At 51.6% G+C, this 18,927-nt stretch overlaps 1 protein-coding gene across 9 annotated transcripts in view; it reads left to right on the top strand.

The window, feature by feature from the left end:
• Positions 1–18,927, top strand: part of SIPA1L3 (signal induced proliferation associated 1 like 3) — a 238,350-nt gene that overhangs the window by 170,534 nt on the left and 48,889 nt on the right. For all 9 annotated transcript variants that reach the window (XM_042969314.1, XM_042969309.1, XM_042969308.1 and 6 more), the window contains 3 exons: positions 502–776; positions 8,090–8,341; positions 9,338–9,475. In XM_042969314.1, coding sequence (XP_042825248.1) covers positions 502–776; positions 8,090–8,341; positions 9,338–9,475 — 665 coding nt within the window. The remainder of the gene's footprint in view (positions 1–501; positions 777–8,089; positions 8,342–9,337; positions 9,476–18,927) is intronic.

The raw sequence follows: 18,927 nt of genomic DNA, 5'->3' as shown, positions 1-18,927 counted from the left end.
AACTCTAGCTGACCAAACAGCCATTATCTGGAATAATCCTGGTAGCTGTGGTAGAGGGGAGAGGCCTACGGGGGGGGGGGGGGGGGTCTCACTCTAGCAAGTAAATGCCCCAACCTAAATGACATGACAGTTCCACTCACAACTCAAGTTGTGACCAAAACAAGTCCCAGAGCCCACCCACCCCAAGGGGCCAAGAAGTATAATACTGCCGTAGCTGGGAAGGAGGGAGGCCAGGGGCCTTTGGAATACATGGCTGGCTCCTGACTGCCACCATCTCTGCAAGCTAATAAGCCATATAGTTGCATATCCACGTTTCGTCTTCAGAAGTCAGGGGTCCAGGCTGAGACTAGGTAGGTGTTTGTGCTCCTATACCCTGGCATCACCTGGGAGAGATGGGAGTCAGCAGGGTCTTTGGCCCCAAAGCGGGGAAATCTGTACAGGGATCGTCCAGAGCTGACCCCCAAGCAGCTTCTGAGGCTAGATCCTACCTGTCGCCTACAGGTCATGACCAACGGCTGGGAGACGGTGGACATGACCCTGCGGCGGAACGGGCTCGGGCAGCTGGGCTTCCACGTGAAGTATGATGGGACAGTGGCCGAGGTGGAGGACTACGGGTTTGCCTGGCAGGCCGGCCTCCGGCAAGGTAGCCGACTGGTGGAGATCTGCAAGGTGGCCGTGGTCACACTGACCCACGATCAGATGATCGACCTCCTGCGCACCTCTGTCACTGTCAAGGTGGTCATCATCCCGCCTTTCGACGACGGCACGCCCCGGAGGTAAGGGCATCTGCCCTGTAAGGTGGGAGCCAGGTGGGGGTTGGCAGCTTCCAGAGAGCCCGCGTGTGCCCCCGCCCCAGTACTGTCACTCGAGGGCCTTTCTCAGGAGGAAGAGCCACGACGGCAACCAGGTGAGAGTCCGTAACTATCAAGCACATACTGCGTGCCAGTTACGGTTGAAGCTCTGCAAATGCGTACTGTCCCATTTAATGTCTGTAACAGCCCCACGAGGTGGGCACTCTCATCAGTTCCGTTTTGTAGATGATGCACACAGCGTGAAAAGTAGCTTGCCCCGAGGCCACACTGTACTGGGTTCACTCCTTCAACACATATTTATTGCGCCCCGAGTATGTGCAAGCTCCATTCGAAGCTGGGGATACAGCAGTAACGAGACAGAGCGCCTGCTCCCTAGAAGTTTGTGTTCTAGAGGGAGGGACAGGCAGTAATTAAATAGATATAATGCAGGACCAGGCAGTAATAAGGCTTAAGAAGAAAACTAAAGCAGAGTAAATAAAGGGCCTGCCCCATGGTGGGAGAACTGCTTACATTATCAGGGAGGGCTACTGGGTGGAGGCAGCCTTGTGGTCTTCTCTGGGCCAGGGGTCCCAGACAGAGTGTGGACAGAGGCTCCAAAGTGTGAGTGTGAGTGTGTGTGACACATCTGTCCGTGCAGCACGGAGAGACCAGTGTGGCTGGAACAGGGGTGAGAGGTGGGGGCAACCTTTGGGGGAGCTTATGGACACAGTGACAGGCTCAGGTTTTACTCCACGGAAAGTGGGAAGACAGCGGAGAGTTTGTTTGGGTTTTTTTTTACTGGAACACTTCAAACATATTAAAAGTGTACTGAGCCCCGTTTTCAAAACTAAGCAACGTATGGCCAGTTTTGGGTTTTCTTTTTTTTCAATCTCTGTACCTCCCTATCTTGGATTATTTGAACCCCTATCTTGGATCACTTGAATCCATCCCAATGTTTAGAATGTATCTCTACTCAATAAGCACCTCTAAAAAATTATGATGATGCTTAAAAATTTTAACAGTAAGTCAGTATCAATTACCCATCTGTGTTTACCTTTCTGTTGTATCAGAGAGATCTTTTTTAAAAATAATTGTTTTGTTGGGGCACCTGGCTGGCTCAGTCAGTTAAGTATCTGACTCTTGATTTCGGCTCAGGTCATGATCTCACAGTCCCCGTGTGGGGCTCAGCACAGAGCCTTCTTAAGATACTCTCTCTCCCTCTCTGTCTGCCACTCTCCCCCTAAAATTAAAAAAAGAAAAATGTTTTTAGAAGAGTTGTTTTGTTAATCAGGCTCCTCCTGTTGTATGTGGTTGATGGGTGTCTTTAGGCTCTCTTAACCTATAAGCTTCTCCTTCCTCTTTTCTATTCCCCTTGCAGTTTAGTTTGGGAAGAAGCCAGGTTTCTTGTCCTTCAGAGTTTCTCACTTCCTGGATTTAGCTGCTTGCATCCCTCTGATGTCCTTTACCCTGTTTCTCTAGCACATGAATTTCCTGTAAACTGGAGTTTGATATAGAAGCTTGATCCAATTCCGGTTAAATTTCTTTTGGTAACACCACTTCCTAGGTGTGTGTCTGTCAAGAGGCACCACGTGTCTGGTTGGCCCTCCGTGAGTGACCCTAAGGGCAGTCGGAGGGTTTAGATGGTAGCAGCTGACCTGTCATTATGCATTGTCCCCCTCAGCAGCTCTTCGACATGATTGCCTAGATCAGTTATTTTGTCATGCATCACATGGTACCGAGTGGTATTCTCAATTCCATCATTCCTCCTTCATTTATTGACTGAAATTTTTCTAAAAAGAATGTCCCTTCAGTAACTATTTGGTTACTCTGAGGTGTAATTTATTATATGGAAAAGGCAAGGTAAATGCAGCTTTCAGAATAATGAGTTGGTACCCTAGCAACCTCCAGAGGTGACCGGAGACAGAAAGAGAGAGAGAGAAAATCACTACCTTCCAAGTGCTGGAAACACAGTTGCACAGGAGACAGTCAAGGCCTTGGCCCTCATAGAGCTACCGAATGGATCAGGGGAGGCAGACGATAAACAAGTAAGCAAATAGGATGATTTCACATAGCAGAGGGGGAGGCAGTTGAGCATAGTGGGGAAGGCAGGCTCTACGGTGAGATTACCTAAGTTTGAATCTTAGCTCTGCCCCGTAGTGACTGTCGCCCTGGGCCAGTGGCCTCTTACCCTGTGCCTCGGTTTCTTCATTTGTAAAATGAGGACAGTAATAGGTCCTTTCCCCAAAGGCAGTTGGGAAGTTGGAGAAAAGCTTTGTAAAGCACAGAGAACAGCCCTTGGCCTGTAGGAGGTGCTCTAGAGACACCAGCTGGGAGATACTGGGTGTGAGGAAGTAAAGAGCGCTGCCCGACTTTGGACAGGGTGGTCAGGGAAGGCCTGAAGGTGAGATGGAGCCAGAAGAAAGGCCTTCAGGGGGGAGTGGCCATTACAAAAGTGAGGACAAAGGCCCTCGGCTTGTTGACAGACCAGAAAGGGGGTCAGGAGCAGAGTGAGCCAAAGGGGAGGTGAGATGAGGGGACCCTGAGGGCTACATACATGTGACCTCACAGGGCTGGCGTCATCCTCATTTTACAGACGAGCAAGCTGAGTCCCAGAGTGGACCCGTCGCTTGCGCAGGGTTGTACAGCTACTAAGTGGCCGACAAACCTCAATCCAGGTGTCCCGGCCCCGCCGTGTTCCACCGCCTCAGAACGCTGTGCGCATGCCCAGGGGTGGTGGCTCCATCCGCCCCTTCTCGCTTGCTCTGACCTTGGTAGGGGGCAGTTCTGGGCACGGCAAAATCCTTCAGCCAAGGGCTTGGCCTCCCCTCTCCCACCTCCCCAGTCTCCCGGCCTTGGGACTCCAGTCTAACCCCAGGCGTCCCCTTCTCTCAGCCCTCTTGTGGCGCCTTGGCCCGGCCACACCCGCGCCGGGCTCTGCAGGGGCAAGTCGAGCCAAAGTAAGTCCGCAGGCGAGCTCCCCAGCAGACTCCCCCCCCACCCCACCCCCGCCTTGCTTTGCACCCACACCCATGCCCACACGTGTGCACATGGTAAGCCAGCCCGCCTGCCGGACGATTCCAAAACTGGAGGTGCACGAGAGGCCACACAGATTCCCTGGACCTGCAGGTAGGGGCCAACTGAAACAAAAGTGAAAGTCTGCAAGTTCCTTCTCCAGCTTTGGGGAGGCTTTGGGGAGACCAGGCCAGGGAGGGCATGACCAGACAGATGAGCCCCGCTCCCTGCCCTCATTAGGAGAGCTGTCAGCCTGCCGCCTTTATAAGGCAGCCACAGAAACAGAATGTCCTGTTTGCAAGGGCAGGTGTGGGCTGAGACTTGTGTGGTTTTTGTTGTTCTTCAAATGCAGAGGTGTCTGGCTGACCTCATTTGCAGAGCTGATAATCCCAACTCGGGGGTCTGTCCAGCCTCTTGCTGCAGCCCTGGCCTCTTCTGGCTCAAATGGCGAGATAGGCTCTGAGGGGAGACGCACAGGGATGGGCAGAGGTGCTGTCCCTGCCACCAGCCAGGCTCAGCATGGTGTGCATCTGGACCCCATGCTCTTCAGACACTGAATAGGGTAGAGTGGGTCATCCACACACTCCCAGGCCACAGGACGAGTTCTTGAGTGATCCCAGCACCACTGGCCACAGCTGAGCCGGGCCGGGTAGCTGCGAGAACGTCCCACAGCCTAATGAGATGGTCATGTTGATCTTGGGCGTTTGCACAGGCTCAGGAGGGATGTTCTCATCTCACTTTTCTCTGTCACTTCCTGATGGGGAAGGCAATCTGGGATGCTTTTATCCCCTTTAGTTAGACTCAGGAGCTCCAGTCAGGGGGTTAGAAACTCCTCCCTGAGAAGGAAAATTGAAACCACACAAGTAAGTAAGAGAGGTAAGAAAGGAGTCCCCGTGGCCTCCAGCAACTAGGCTGTTTAGGCTGTTGGGAATTGAGGACAAGGAGGCAGTGAGGACAGAGGTCTGTGATACTGGGGGCGGTCCTCTCTCAGATGCCTCCTGCATGTGGCTGAGGTTGGAACACGGTGTTTAGTGCAACACTATTGGTCAAGCACAAGACTAGAAGCAACCTAAATATCTAACCACAGAGGACCAGCTAAGTAAATCCTAGGGCATCCGTGTGATGCAATAGTATTTGATTGTTTAAAGGAAATAAAGTGAATTTGTTTGTGCTGAGAGGGCCTGGTAAGAAATAGTAATTGGGGGGCAAAAAGGGAGGGGGGAGCAAGATGATATTTGGAGTTAAGTGTGCTATTCTTTTTATTTCTATTTTATTTATTTTTTTTATTTTTTTTAATGTTTGTTTATTTTTGAAACAGAGAGAGACAGAGCATGAGCAGGGGAGGGTCAGAGAGAGAGGGAGACACAGAATCTGAAACAGGCTCCGGGCTCCGAGCTGTCAGCACAGAGCCCGACACGGGGCTCGAACTCACGGACCGTGAGATCATGACCTGAGCTGAAGTCGGACGCTCAACCGACTGAGCCACCCAGGCGCCCCGATTTCTATTTTAAATACTGTTTGCGTAGGATCTCTCTGCATAGATATACCTGCATAGAATATTTCTGAAAGAACAGACAAGAAACTGGAAGCTGTGGTTGCTTCTGGTGGGTGAAACTGGAGAACAGGGATAAGGGACAGGAAATGGCATTTTATCTCACTTTAATCTTTAAAAACAGTTCAATAAGTAGGAGCGCCTGGGTGGCTCAGTCAGTTGAGTGTCCAACTCTTGGTTTCAGCTTAGGTCACGATCTCACAGTTCATGAGATCGATCCCCATGTCAGGCTTCACATTGACAGCACAGAGCCTGCTTGGGCTTCTCTCTCTGCCCCTTCTGCCCCTTCTCTGCCTGCACAAGCATGCGCTCTCTCTCTCTCTCTCTCTCTCTCTCTCTCTCTCTCTCTGAAAATAAATAAATAACCTTAAAAAATACAATTCAAAAACCAAATCAACGAAGTAGGTTTCTCAAACTTTTCCATGTGTCAAAATCCTCTTTGGCAACTTGGTAAAATGCAAATCCCTGGGCCCCACCTCAAGGAAGATTCTGATTCAGGTGAGCAGAGATGAGACCCAGGTATCTGCATTCCTCTGCTGAGTTCTCAGGGTGGTTTAGGTGCCGGTAGTTCTCAGGCCGGTGGGGAACAGTTTGTTCCAGAGCCCCCAGGGAGGTGTGGCTGGACTTGAGAAGATGGAAAGGACACTCACCTCTGAGCCTGTGGGAACAGCAGACAGATTGGCCACAGAATCGGCTGGAGGAGGCAACAGCATCAAATCCTGTTTATTAGGCCTGTGGCACATGCCAGACTTTCTCCTAATGTTCTAGAATGCTTGCAGCCACCACCATCTTACAGATGAGGAAACTGAGGTTCTGAGAAGGAAATCGTTCGCCCAAGGCCACGCAAGCTGTAAGTGGCAGGGCTGGGATCTGAACTGGCCATCTGTCCCAGAATCCCTGGCTCCCCACCGCCCTGTGCTGCCTTCAAGATTATTGGATAATGTTTCCCTCTCTGAGATCATGCCCAAGGACTCCTCGCCAAAGGCCAGGCTGTCAGTAACTGGGAGAGAAGTCACGGACCCAAGAAATCCACTCATTGGTTCCCACACCACTCTTCAGTGGGCCAGTGTGCATCGGCGTTAAAGTTGTGGCCTTTGGAATCAACTTAACTGTATTTAAATCCAATTTCCACCTCTTACTGGCAGTGTGACCTCGAACAGGTTACTTAACTTCTCTCTCAAGTGCGGTGCAGTGATCAGGATTCTGGTTCCCAACAACAGAACCAACTCAAACTTTGTGAAGCAAAACAAAGCCTTTACTGGCTTCTGTACCCTGACAAACCAGGAGACAGAGCAAGATCTAGATGGGGCCAGATGCAGGGTCCCGGACGCCCTCACCAGGAATCTTCATCACCTATCTCCTTTTCTGTCACTGTCATTCTCAGGCCATCTCGCACTTGGTGGGAACAAAGATGACCCACCCTTCTTCACAGCTTCAGCTTAGGACTCCCCAGTGCAGCAGCCCCAGTGAACTAGATCCTTCCCCCAGGAGTTCCAAAAACCATTCCAGAGTTGATGCTGTCTCCGTGTAAGGCACATAACAGTCCTGTGCCAGTCGTGGTGTCCAGAGAGAGAGGAGTTTCTGATTGGCCAGGCCCGGGCGACGTTCTCCTACCCGGAGCCGAGAAGTGCACGCAGACGTGCTCTCAGGAGAAGAGGCGTGAAAGCTGGGCCGGCCAGAGCAGCTGTGTGCGCTGCAGCACCGTGATGGTACCCTCGTCCGCCTCCACCCGGGCCTGGCATTTCTGCGGGTTCTGCTGGACATTTGTATTGCTGTCACTCCTCATGTGATGCCTGGTGAGGCATTGGTGTCAGGAGCTAATGTTCCTAAAGAACACGGCGTGCTGGGCCCAGGTGCCAGAGCACCTACTCGGGTCACCTTTTGAAGACTCCCTAGCAGCCACGTCCTGAGCCCCCAGCCACCAAATCCACCAGATCTCTTGCCGGCCCTGAAAGTTCCCTCTAGAGGACTCAGGAGAGCCACAGAGGATCAGCTCGATGAGGGCACGAGAGCTTCCGGGCTCCTCCAGGCTCAGCTCCCACAGCTGTTGGGAGGTGGATGTCGCGAGCGCAGCCCCCTCCTTGGGCTCAGAGCCCCCTCCCGTGCCGCACTGCAGCAGCGGTGGAGAATGCCAGCCCAGCCTGCGGATCTCCCCGCCTCGAGCCAGGAGCACCGCGGTTTGCATGCCAGCCTGGTCTGGGGGGAGTCACAGGCCGTTCTGCATCTATTTCAAGGTTCTGGATTTCGTGGCTTTTTTTTTTCAATCACCCTGCAAAGTAGGTCACCTGCTCCTCTTCCAGCTGCCTTTGAGCTTCTTTGGAACAAGGCAGATACTATCCTTTGATTCTGAGGGCATCCGCCTTTCTGGCCCCGAGGACTGCTGTGGGGGAAGGGGGTGGGTGCTGAGCCATTCCGTGGAGGACATTGGCCCACTTGAGGCCTGGGTGAGGGAGAAGGGTGAGGAAGGAAGGCAAAGAGAGTGTGAGGAGAGGAGATGAGGAAGAGAGGGCCAAGCGGTCAGAGCCTGGGTGTTGGGCCCTGTCCTGACTTCTCCGAGCTGCTAAGTTTCAGATCAATTTAAACGGTATCTCCTCGGCCTTTAAAACAGGCCTTCATGGTTCAGATTTGGCCAGGAAACCCAGCCCAGTGTGACGAGACGGCAGCCTCTCCTGGGCAACAGGCAAGCGTGCTGGTGGGCTGGGGCCCTTCGGAGTAACCGTGTTTTTCTTCCCAGGGGCTGGCTGGAGACCTATGACATGAATACCTCGGAGCCGAAGACGGAGCCAGAGAGCATGACCCCCGGGGGCCGGCCCCCCTACCGCAGCAACGCTCCCTGGCAGTGGAGCGGGCCCGCCTCCCACAACTCTCTACCCGCCTCCAAGTGGGCCAGCCCCAGCACCCCCGGCCATGCCCAATCCCTGAGCCGGCCCCCGAAGCAGACCCCCATGGTCCCCTTCCGGGAGCCCCAGCCCCTGCACAGCAAGAGGTAAGGGCTAAAGAGGGGCGCCACCCTGTCTCCCTCCCGTCTAGCTCCTCTGTGCTTTGCCCTTTTCTCTCTCCTACCCCTTTTTTCCAGTCTCCTTCTCCCCTCAGTCTTTCTCTCCTTCTCCTCCTTCTGCCTCCCTCCCTTCCTTCCCTTAAATTTTCATTACGAGCCTCTTGTGTGAGGGCCCGGTGCTGGGGAGCTCCATGTCAGAGGCTGGATATCCATCAGACCATGTATGATTAAAACTATATATTTTTTAAAAGATCAAGGGACTGAGAAGCACGAAATTCAGGGTAGTGATTGCTTCCTGGGGGAGGCAGGGAAGTGGAAAGCAGGCCTGTGTTGGTGCCATTCTAGTTCTTGGGTTGGGTGGTAGCTTTAGGAGTTGGGTTTTATTATGATGGTGGATACCTTGCAGATAAATTATTTCGAATGTAGTGTATGTTTAAAAATAAAGAGGGGTGCCTGGGTGGCTCAGTCGGTTGGGCGTCCGACTTCGGCTCAGGTCATGATCTTGCGGTCTGTGAGTTTGAGCCCCGCGTCGGGCTCTGGGCTGACAGCTCAGAGCCTGGAGCCTGTTTCGGATTCTGTGTCTCCCTCTCTCTCAGACCCTCCCCTGCTCATGCTGTGTCTCTCTCTGTCTCAAAAATAAATAAATGTTAAAAAAAAAAAATTTTTTTTTAAATAAAGAAAATTTTCCAAGAAGTGAAGGAATCCAGCTTGCAGAGGGGCATCTTGCTTCCGCAGCCTGTCAGGCCTTGGTCAGGGCTGTGGAAGCTGACCACTGCATCTGTAGTGGGAGAGGGAAGGCGGGGGTATCCTGGTCTCCCACCACCCTCAGGGATGGTTCAGCAGCCGTCCCTCCATCCTGATGGGAGGGTGGCAGATGAAGCCGATGGGATGTGGTTGGACCTGAGGGAAAGGTCTAGCTTCCCTCCTCTGAGAGCAGGAGCATTCTCACTCACCCCTACCTCCTTCCTCCTGTTTTTGTTCCAGGCCTGTCAGCTTCCCAGAAACCCCTTACACAGCATCACCAGCAGGGGCCGACAAAGTCCCTCCCTACCGACAGCCTTCTGGGAGCTTCTCCACCCCCGGCTCGGCCACCTACGCGAGATACAAGCCATCTCCAGAAAGGTCAGAGTCTCTTCACTCTTTCCAAATTAAGGAATCTGATGAAAGCTGGGGATCCTTCTTCCCCAGGAAATGTACATACCCTACAAGTTCATTTGCCATTTTCTGGGGTTTCTGGATCCCTGAAGGTCATCGGAGGACCTCCAGGAGGATTGGCTATGTCCATTAAGATTTTGGGCCAAGCTGTCCTGGGCAAGACTCACTGTTGGCTTTCCTTGTAGCAGAATTTTAGTTGCCATTTTCTTAACACGTGTATCCCTTGTTTAAGCAAGACCATCTGCCTTTTAGCTTGGCCATTCAACGACCTCTCCAGCTCCTCCTATGCAGGACCAGTCCACCAGCATTACCCAGTTTTCCTGGCCTTTTAGACTTCAGTCCTGTCCCCTTGGACCCGTCTCCAGTCTGACAGCCTGAGGGATCCTCTCAACTCCTCCATGGTTCCCTCATGCCCAGGCTATCCAGCTGCCCTCAGCCCTGGTGCCCTGTGCCCTCCTTCCTCCAGGATCTCCATCTCAGGGGCAGCCGCCATATACCTGTGTCCTCAGGCCAGAGCCATGGGCTTCATCCTGGGTGTCTCCCTTCTTCCTCCCCATTACTGCGGTCCATCCGTTCAGCCTCCTGAGCAGCTCGGCCCCCCACACCCTCCTCCTCTCCCCAGTGCCTCACCCTGGCCACCTCCCTGAGTCCCCAGCCCTCTGTCCCACCTCCTGTGGTCCACCCTCCACTCAGCAGCCACGAGATCTTTCCATATCAGACCGTGCCCGTCCCCTGCTTCAAACCCTCCCACGTGTCCCACGGCCCTCAGGACACAGCCTTAGATCCTCCCCGTGGCCACCAGGCCCCACCCGCCTCTCCAGCGTTGTGCAGTGCCACATATCACCCTCCTTGGCCACTTGCACTTTCCTGAGTAGGCTGTCTGAATTTCAGAGCCCTCCTCCGTGTTCCTCCCTCTCCTACAGATTCTTCACACTCTTCACCCCACACTCCCCCATCCTGCCAGCTTGAGCATTGATGCTCCTCCTCTGGGAAGCCTTCCCTGAACCTCCCCCAGCACTAGGTGCTGCCACTCTGCCCTCAGTTCCCTGTGTGTTTCCTGACCGTGGGCTTGAGCATTCTCCCTCCATTCTGTTAGCGCAGTTAAGAGAACGTGTGTGCGCACACATATCTTCAAGATCTAGGACCTTCCCGGTTTGTCTGTACGTGACCGTCACACAGCACAGGGACTGGCACGTGGTAAATCCTTGGGTGGGGTGAGTGCGTGAGTTTGTTTAGATAAGACCCCCCACCACAAGAGCAGGGATCTGTCCACTCAGCCAATAGATCTCGATCTTCATCATGCCTCAGGATCACCCAGAAAGAGGCCTTGAAACAAACATTTCCTCGGCTTCACCCCTGAGGCTCCGACGTGCTAGGTCTGGAGCGTAGAACATACAGGATCGATGCTGCCAGTCCAGGGAACACACTCTGAGAGCCACTGAACTAAACCATTGTTGGATTCTAAGCCTCTGCTGTAAGATTGGGTAAAACGTACTTCCTCTTCTGTTTTCTAGCCACCACCATTGAGCTTTCATTCAGCAGCGGGTCTCACACCTGCTGTGTGCCAGATGCATAGAGCACTATTTGAGCTCCTCACTTATCTGTGGGTTCCTGTGGTCACTGCTGCTGGCCGTGGGGGAGAGCGTGCCCTAGAAACAATGTGCACCCTGACAAACACTCTGAGAGTCTCAAGTCTTGGAAGAGGGAGCACAGCCCGGCCCCAGAGGTCAAGGCTGGCTGCCTGGAGGAGGTGACATTTGAACAGGGCTCTGAGAGATCACTAGGAGTTTGCCCCAGAGAAGAGGGAGAAAGCCATTCTAGGCAGAGCAAAGGCCACAGATGTGAGTAAGCACAATGGTGTGGAATACAGTAGGAATGGAGGGGAATCTGGTGTGGGGGGACCACGGGGATGCCTGGGCAGCAGCGGTAGCCAAGGATAGAGGCTAGAAATGGCAGTTGGTACAAAGTGATTGGGCAAGAACGGAGATGGTAGGAATGATGTTACTGGTAAGTCCAGGGAGCATTGTTTTTCAGAGTCTTGAGGTGTCTCCCCTTTATTGTTATTTTTAAGCTTTTTGAAATAAGTATAGATTCACAGGAAATTGCAAAGAAATGCACAGGGAGCTCCACGAACCCTTCTCCCAGCCTCCGCCATATAGTATCAAAGCAAGGCGTTGACGTTGGTACAACCCATGGAGTTTATTCAGAATTCGCCAGCCATACGTGTGCATGTGTGTGTGGCGAGGGTGTGTGGCTCTGTGCAGTTTTGTCACGTGTGTGGTATTGCATAACCACCACTACAATGTACACACTCAACTGTACCATCACCACAAAGCTCCCTCCTGCTACCCCTTTATAGCCACACCCACCCCTCCACCATTTGGCAACCATTAATCTGTTCTGTGTCTCTGTTTACTGCTATTTTATGAATGTTCTATAAAAGGAATCATATAGTATATATCCTTTTGAGATTCTTTTTCACCCAGCATAATTTCCATGAGGTTCATTCAAGCTGTTGTATCGATAGTCAGTTCCTCATAGCTGAGCTGTATTCCGTAGTTTGTTTAACCAACCATTCTCCCATCAAAGAATATTTGGGTTGTTTCTGGGCTTGGGCTGTTACAAACATTCATACTCTGAACACGCATGAAAACAAATTTTTATTTTCCTGGGATAAATGCCCAGGAATACAATTGCTTGCCAAGATATGGAAACAATCTAAGTATCTGTTGACAGATGAATGGATAAAAGAAACACAGGGCATATACACAACGGAATATTACGTAGCCATAAAGAGAGGAAGTCCTGCCATTTGTGACCACATGGCTGAACCTGGGGGTTTTTACACTAAGTGAAATAAATCAGACAGAAAAAGACAAATACTGTATGGTATCACTTATATGCGGAATCAAAAAAGTAAGCGTCCAACTTCGGCTCAGGTCACGATCTCACTGTCCGTGAGTTCGAGCCCCACGTCGGGCTCTGTGCTGACTGCTCAGAGCCTGGAGCCTGTTTCGGATTCTGTTGTCTCCCTCTCTCTCTGACCCTCCCCTGTTCATGCTCTGTCTCTCTCTGTCTCAAAAATAAATAAACGTTAAAAAAAAAAAATTAAAAGAAAGTCAAACTTAGGGCGCCAGAGTAGCTCAGTCAGTTAAGCATCTAACTTGATTTCGGCTCAGGTCATGATCCCAGGGTTGTGCTGTGCACTGAGCATAGAGCAACTTGAGATTCTCTCTCCTTCTGCCTCTCTCCCTCGCTCGTGCTCTCTCTCTGTCTCTCTGTCTCTGTCTCTGTCTCCCTAAGAAAAAACAAGTAAAATTAAAAAAGAATAAAAAGAGAGAGTGTAGGTCAATCGGGCTTTAAAAAAAAAAGTCCCAAACTCATAGAAAAGAGAGGTAGATTGGTGGCTGGTTGGGGTGGGGGAAATAGGGATATTTTGGTCAGGGGGTACCAGGTTTTGGTTGTAAGGTGAGTACGTTCAGAGGATCTAATGTACGTCCAGGCACGGTGCCGATAGTTAATAATTCTGCATTGTGCACTTGAAATCTGCTAAGAGCGTAGATCTTGGGCGTTCTCACCCCCAAAAAAGGCAACTACGTGAGGTGAGAGATGTGCTAATTAGCTTGATTGTGGCAATCATTTCACAGTGCGTACGTATATCAAATCATCACGTTGTACACTTTAAATATATGAGTTATATTTGTCAGTTATACCTCAGCAAGGCTTGGGGGGGCGGGAGAGATGCTTCTAGAGTGCTACTTGCTCAGCAAATGGAGAAGAGTGTTACTTCAGTGAATGTGTGTGCTGACTGTTCTGCAGCACACGTAGAGAAGTGTTGGGGGGGGCGGGGCAGGGAATACAATCGCTTGCTGTGTGGTAAGCCCATTTTTAGTTTAAAAGGAGCTGCCAAACTGTTTTCCAGAGCGCGCAGACCGTTTTCCATTCCCGCCGGCAGCGTGTGAATGATCAGGCTTCTCCACATCTTCGCCACCATTGGCTGTCGCCACTGGTTTTCATTGTAGCTATTCTGCTGGGTGCGTGAGGAGACGTCATCGTGGTCTAAATTTGCGTCTCTGTAATGGCTGGTGACGTCTTTTCATGTGCTTGTTTATTTGCCAACTGTATACCTTTTTAGGGAAGTGTCCATGCAGGTCCTTTTGCCCGTTTTCTAATCGGATGCAGCATTTTCAGCTTTGGAGAGTTCTTTGTATATACCAGACATGAGTCCTTTGTCAGCTGTGTGATTTGCAAATCTTTTCTCCCAATCTTTAATTTCTCCTTTTGTCTTTTTTTTTTTTTTTTAATATTTATTTGGGGGAGAGAGCAGGTGGGGGAGGGGCAGTGAGAAGAGGACAGAGAATCCCAAGCGGGCTCTGTGCTGACAGGCTGACAGCAGCGAGTCCCGATGTGGGGCTCAAACTCATAAACCTTGAGATCATGACCTGAGCTGAAATTGGACCCTCAACCGACTGAGCCACCCAGGTGCCCCCATCCTCTCGTCTTCTTAACAAGGATCTGTCACAAAACAAAAGGCCTCAATTTCGACAAGGTCCCAGTTACATTTTTTTGCTCTTTATGGTTCATGGTTTTGTTGTAAAGTCTAAGAAAGAACTCTTTGCCTCAATCTGGGTCCTGAACATTTTCTCATTTTTTCGGGTTTTTCACATTTATGTCCATGATCCATTTTGACTTCGTTTTTGCATAAGGTGAGAGGTTTGACTTTTTTTTTTTTTTTTTTTTTTTTTGCCTCCTGACACCCAGTCTGCTTCAGCACCACTTCTGGAAAAGGCTGTCCATCTTCCATTGCATTGCTCTTGCTCCTTAAAGCAAAAAAAAAAAAAAAAAAAAAAATCGTTGGAAGGGGAAATCAATTGGGCACGTTTGTGTAGGTCTATTTCTGGATTCTCTAGTCGGTTCCACTGAGCTCAATGCCTGATCTCAGTGAGTACTCCCAGTGACTCCACAGGTAGGTACTTCATTATCCCATTTTACAGAGGGGAAACTGAGGCTCAGTGAGGTGAAGCCACTTGGTCAAGGTCACTCTTGCAGGAAGTGGTAGAGCTAGAACAGGAACCCAGGCCCATGTGATTCTGGAGAACTGATACTGACCCATGACCTGTCCTGCCAAAGGTCTCTGAGCTTATCCTCCACATCAGGGTAACATACACAGTCCCTTCTGGAGTCCCTGCCCCTGGAAACTGTTTAGGCTGTCTGGCATGAACAAGTGGGAAAAGAACACTTCTTCGTTAAACATCAGCCCTTCCCAGCCTATCCCTCTCTTCCCAGGACTCCACAGGAAACCCAGTTCTCAACAGTTTGTTTGTGTGGTTTTTATCTCGGTCAACATCTAGGTTCCAAGCTTTGCAAAGTCTGCTAGCACAACGCATCCCCTAAAGCCTCAGAAGTGTCTTTCCCAGTCAGTCACCAGCCCGTGGTAAGAGGCCTGGAAGCAGGCCAGGGCTGTACCGGTGTTAGCCTCAGCTCCTTTCCCCTCTCCTCTCCGCCCAGCTTCCCCAGGACCTCCTGGAAGCCTTGTGACCCCTATGTCTCCTGCTGTGTCCAGTGGGCCTGCTACTTGCCGAGTTCATCAAGCTCTTAGAATTGTGACAGCCCTTAGACACAGAATCTGTCTGGTGCCCATCCTGGATATACTGAGAGGTAGTAAGATGGCCTTTATCAGCCGTGTGAGTGTGGGCAAGTGACTTCACCTCTCCACACCTCAGTTTGCTCACATGTAAAATGTCTGTCCCTGAGCAGTGTTGAGAATATTCAAGGAGGAAACCCTTGCAGAGCACTTAGAACTGTGCCTGGCACATAGTAAGTGCTCCTTAACGGTTATAACAGTTACCACCAAGTGCAGCGCCTGTCCTGGCAGCGGGGGCAATTGCTGCCTCTGCCCTCAGGAGTTCGCCAGCCTCGTTGGCAGGGTGAACAAACCACTCAACTCAGCACGGGGCATTAGGACGCACAGTGCACCCGGCTCAGCAAGCCTGCAGGGGGCGGCCAGACCTTTGCTCAGCAGACCACCTGGATGGCTTTTCTTTTTTCTTTTTCCTGTTTTTCTCTGCCAGCTCCGTAAAGAATGGTGAGGAGGCATTTGACTGCAGGTGACAGAAAACCTAACTTGAGAAGGCGTGAGGCCCTAAAGGGGATTTATTATCACATAGCCCAGAGGGAGGGTGGCTGTAGGGCTGGTTCAGGGAAGTCCTTAGGGACTGACTCCTTTAGTGATCCATGGTGGCTGTTGTGACCCCCAAGCAAAATCAGTGCCCTGCAGAAAAAAATGAAAGAGCTTCTGTTTGCTTTTGAGAGTAAAGGAGCTGGGTCTCTGGGGGCGTCTGGGTGACTCAGTCAGGTAAACATCCGACTTTGGCTCAGGTCATGATCTCACAGTTTGTGGGTTCACGCCCCATGCCGGGCTCTGTGCTGACAGCTCAGAGCCTGGAGCCTGCTTCAGATTCTGTGTGTCTCTCTCTCCGCCCCTCACCCACTCATGCTCTGTCTCTGCCTCTCAAATAAATGTTAAAAAAAAAAAAGGAAAGGAGCTGGGTCTCTTACCTATCCCTGAACCATCCCCTGGCAGGGCCACATTGGACCCACTTAACTATCTTAAATTTGTCAGGATTTATTCAGGTCACATGGCCGAAGGATGAGCCCCACAGGGGAACCTGGGCCTTACCAGCAGAGACAAAGAAGGTGACAGTTGTTGGTGTGGCAGCCAATAACGACGACATCATCCACCCACCTCACCCACCTCACCGGTCATCTTGGAGTTCACCCACGCATTCCTCCGTCAGTCCGTGTAGGAGACCAGCAGAGCGGCCAGAGCCCTCCCCTCCAGAGAGGCTCTTGCCCGCGTTCACATCTGTCTTGGTACTTTCTTCCATGGCCACGTAGGAAGCCCAAAGCCAACATCCCGGCAGCCCAGCCCTGCCGACCTGAAGGCACTCCCCACCAGGCCTCTTCAGGGTCCGCCAGCACATCAGCTCCTGCCTGAAGATGCCTGAAACTATAGTTAGTTTCTCACCACAACCAAAACCCTTTATCTTTAAAGTGATGTCATCTTCCAAGAAAAGGTAGAAGACTCTAACATTTCTCAGATGAGGTTGAGAATAGCTCTGATCTTCTCTTCTTCTGGGGATTTTTGCCCAGAGCCAGGCATGGTGAGGTGCCAGCATGTCCGCATTTCCAAGCAGCTTGACCAGGACTTGGCAACGTTTGAAACGGCGCCAAAGGGGACGCGCGTGCACACACACAAAGGCACACACACACACACACACGCCCCAAAGAACGGGCAGCATAGGTCAGTCATTTTACATTGGGATAATAGGGTTTGTTAGGGAATTACGTGATTGGACAAAGTACACGTTGTCTTCGTGGAGGGACAGGAGCTGAGTGGTGAAGCATGGTAAAATACTTCCAGCTAAAGACAGTCCGTCAGTTAGGATCAGGTTTAACTGCATAATAGAGAAAACAGTGACTCAGGCGAGACAGTTTCTTTCTTTCCCCCGTGTTGTCAGAGACCCAGGCTCCTCCTCACCAGCTCTCTGCTGTCCTTGGCCTGTGGCCTACTGATCGTAAGGTGGCTGCTGGAGCTTCAGCCTTAAGGAGGTGACGAGGCCAAGGCACCCGCAGCACACTTGCAGAGGTTTCTTGGAAGTCCCATGCACCACTGTTATCACACTGGCCAGGCCTGCAAGAGAGCCTGGAAATGTGGTCTGTGAACCAGTTACGTTGCAGCCCCGGGTACAGCCGGGATTCTGTTCCCAAGCCACAAGCCCAGGATAGATACTGGGGGAGCCTCCGCTCATACCTTCCACTTTCCTTGGGCTGACCCCGGCCACCGCTGACATTTTCCTTTAGTACTCGGGATTTGATGCAGACTTTTTGAGGAAGTGGAATAAACACATCAACACCTCAGTTTCCCTCTGTGGTGGAGCCACATTTTACCAGGCAGTTGGCTGGCTGCTGAGTCAGTATTGAATACTGCTGTGCTTTTTCTTGTTTTGGCTCTGTCTGCCTTCCCTGGAGGTAGTAGAAGTCAAGGTCTGGGGAGGTGGGGATAATACGTATTTTCTTGGCAGGTGGGTGGAAGTGGGTTTTCGGGAAGTCCGGGGCACCCCTGGAACTCCCCTCTGCTGCCCGGGGGGCGGTGAAGCCTAGGGGTTTAGAGTCAGGCTTTGCAGAAACAGCCCTGGCTTTAGGCTGGTAGGATGGCCCCAGAGACGTCAGTCTCCTCTTTTCAGTGTTGGGGGTTCCAGTTTCTCAGCCTCCCAAGTTCCAAAGGAAGCAAGTTGGGGAAATCACAAAATCAGCTTCATTAACAGAGGCTCCGTGACTCTCCCAAAGTGCCGGGCCTGTGTCAGTGAGGTGTTCTAGCCACAAATAACTGAAATTTGGCTAGCCCAAACATTGTGGGAATGCATTATCGCACAGAAAAGGAGGCTCAGAAATAGGTCAGGCTCCAGGGAGGGTTAATCCAGCATTTCAACAACGTCATCAAGGGCCCAGTCCCTTCCGCCTTCTAAATCTTGTATGCTCAGCATTGGCCTCGTCCTCAGGCTGCTAGCCTGAGGTCAACAGCGGGTCACGGTGTTCTGTCTGGACCCAGCAATACCCAGGTGAAAAAGAGAAGCCATCCTTCCTCGTCATTGCTCTCAGGAGCCAGGAGGCTTACCTCAGAAGCCCTCCCCTGCACACTTCCCCCATTTCAGTAACAAACACCTGAAAACGTCAGTGACTTAAATCAGCAAAGGTGTATCTGGTGCCCACGCTGGAGCTCCACTGCTGGTTGGCAGAGGACCTCTCGGGACCCAGGCTGCCAGAGGCAGCCACTGTCCCCAGATCGCTTCCCTCACAGCTTGTTGACAAGACCAGGCTCAGACCCCACCTAGCCAATCTCAAGGGGCCAGGAAGTACGGTCCTCCAGCCACGTGGAGGGCCAGAAGTATTTTCTGAGACGCTTCGTAACTCTCACAACCTCTCACATCATGTCAGCTAAGATTGTGTCGTCTGCCTTTCCCTGAACCAACCCCAGGCAGAGAGAAGGGTTTCAGTCATGACTGGCTCTGATCTGTGGTGGAATGGATGTTGGAGGTGCCCTTGGGATTCATTCCAGGACATAGAGCTAATGCACCTGGGACGTGTGGCCATAGGGAGAACCTTCTGCTGATTCCTCCCTTAGGTCTCAGCCGTCGCTGTGGGTATACAGAGCCAGCCTCCGGGAGAGCCCCTGTCTGCGAGATAACTTTTGTTATTTCATCCACTCTGCTACCCTGTGAAGTAGAAAATGTCATTATCCCATTTTTCAGATGAGAAAACCGCAGCTCATACTAATGAGCACTTGCCTGACCAACGTCACATAGCTAGTAAGGGATGGGACAGGGGTTTGAGCCCAGCTCTGCCTCACTCTGAAGCCC

Source organism: Panthera tigris, chromosome E2 (genome assembly GCF_018350195.1).
Source record: "Panthera tigris isolate Pti1 chromosome E2, P.tigris_Pti1_mat1.1, whole genome shotgun sequence".
NCBI classification, from domain to species: Eukaryota; Metazoa; Chordata; class Mammalia; order Carnivora; family Felidae; genus Panthera; species Panthera tigris.
The sequence above is the reverse complement of the archived record's forward strand: the minus strand, read 5'-3'. Positions and strand labels throughout refer to the sequence as shown.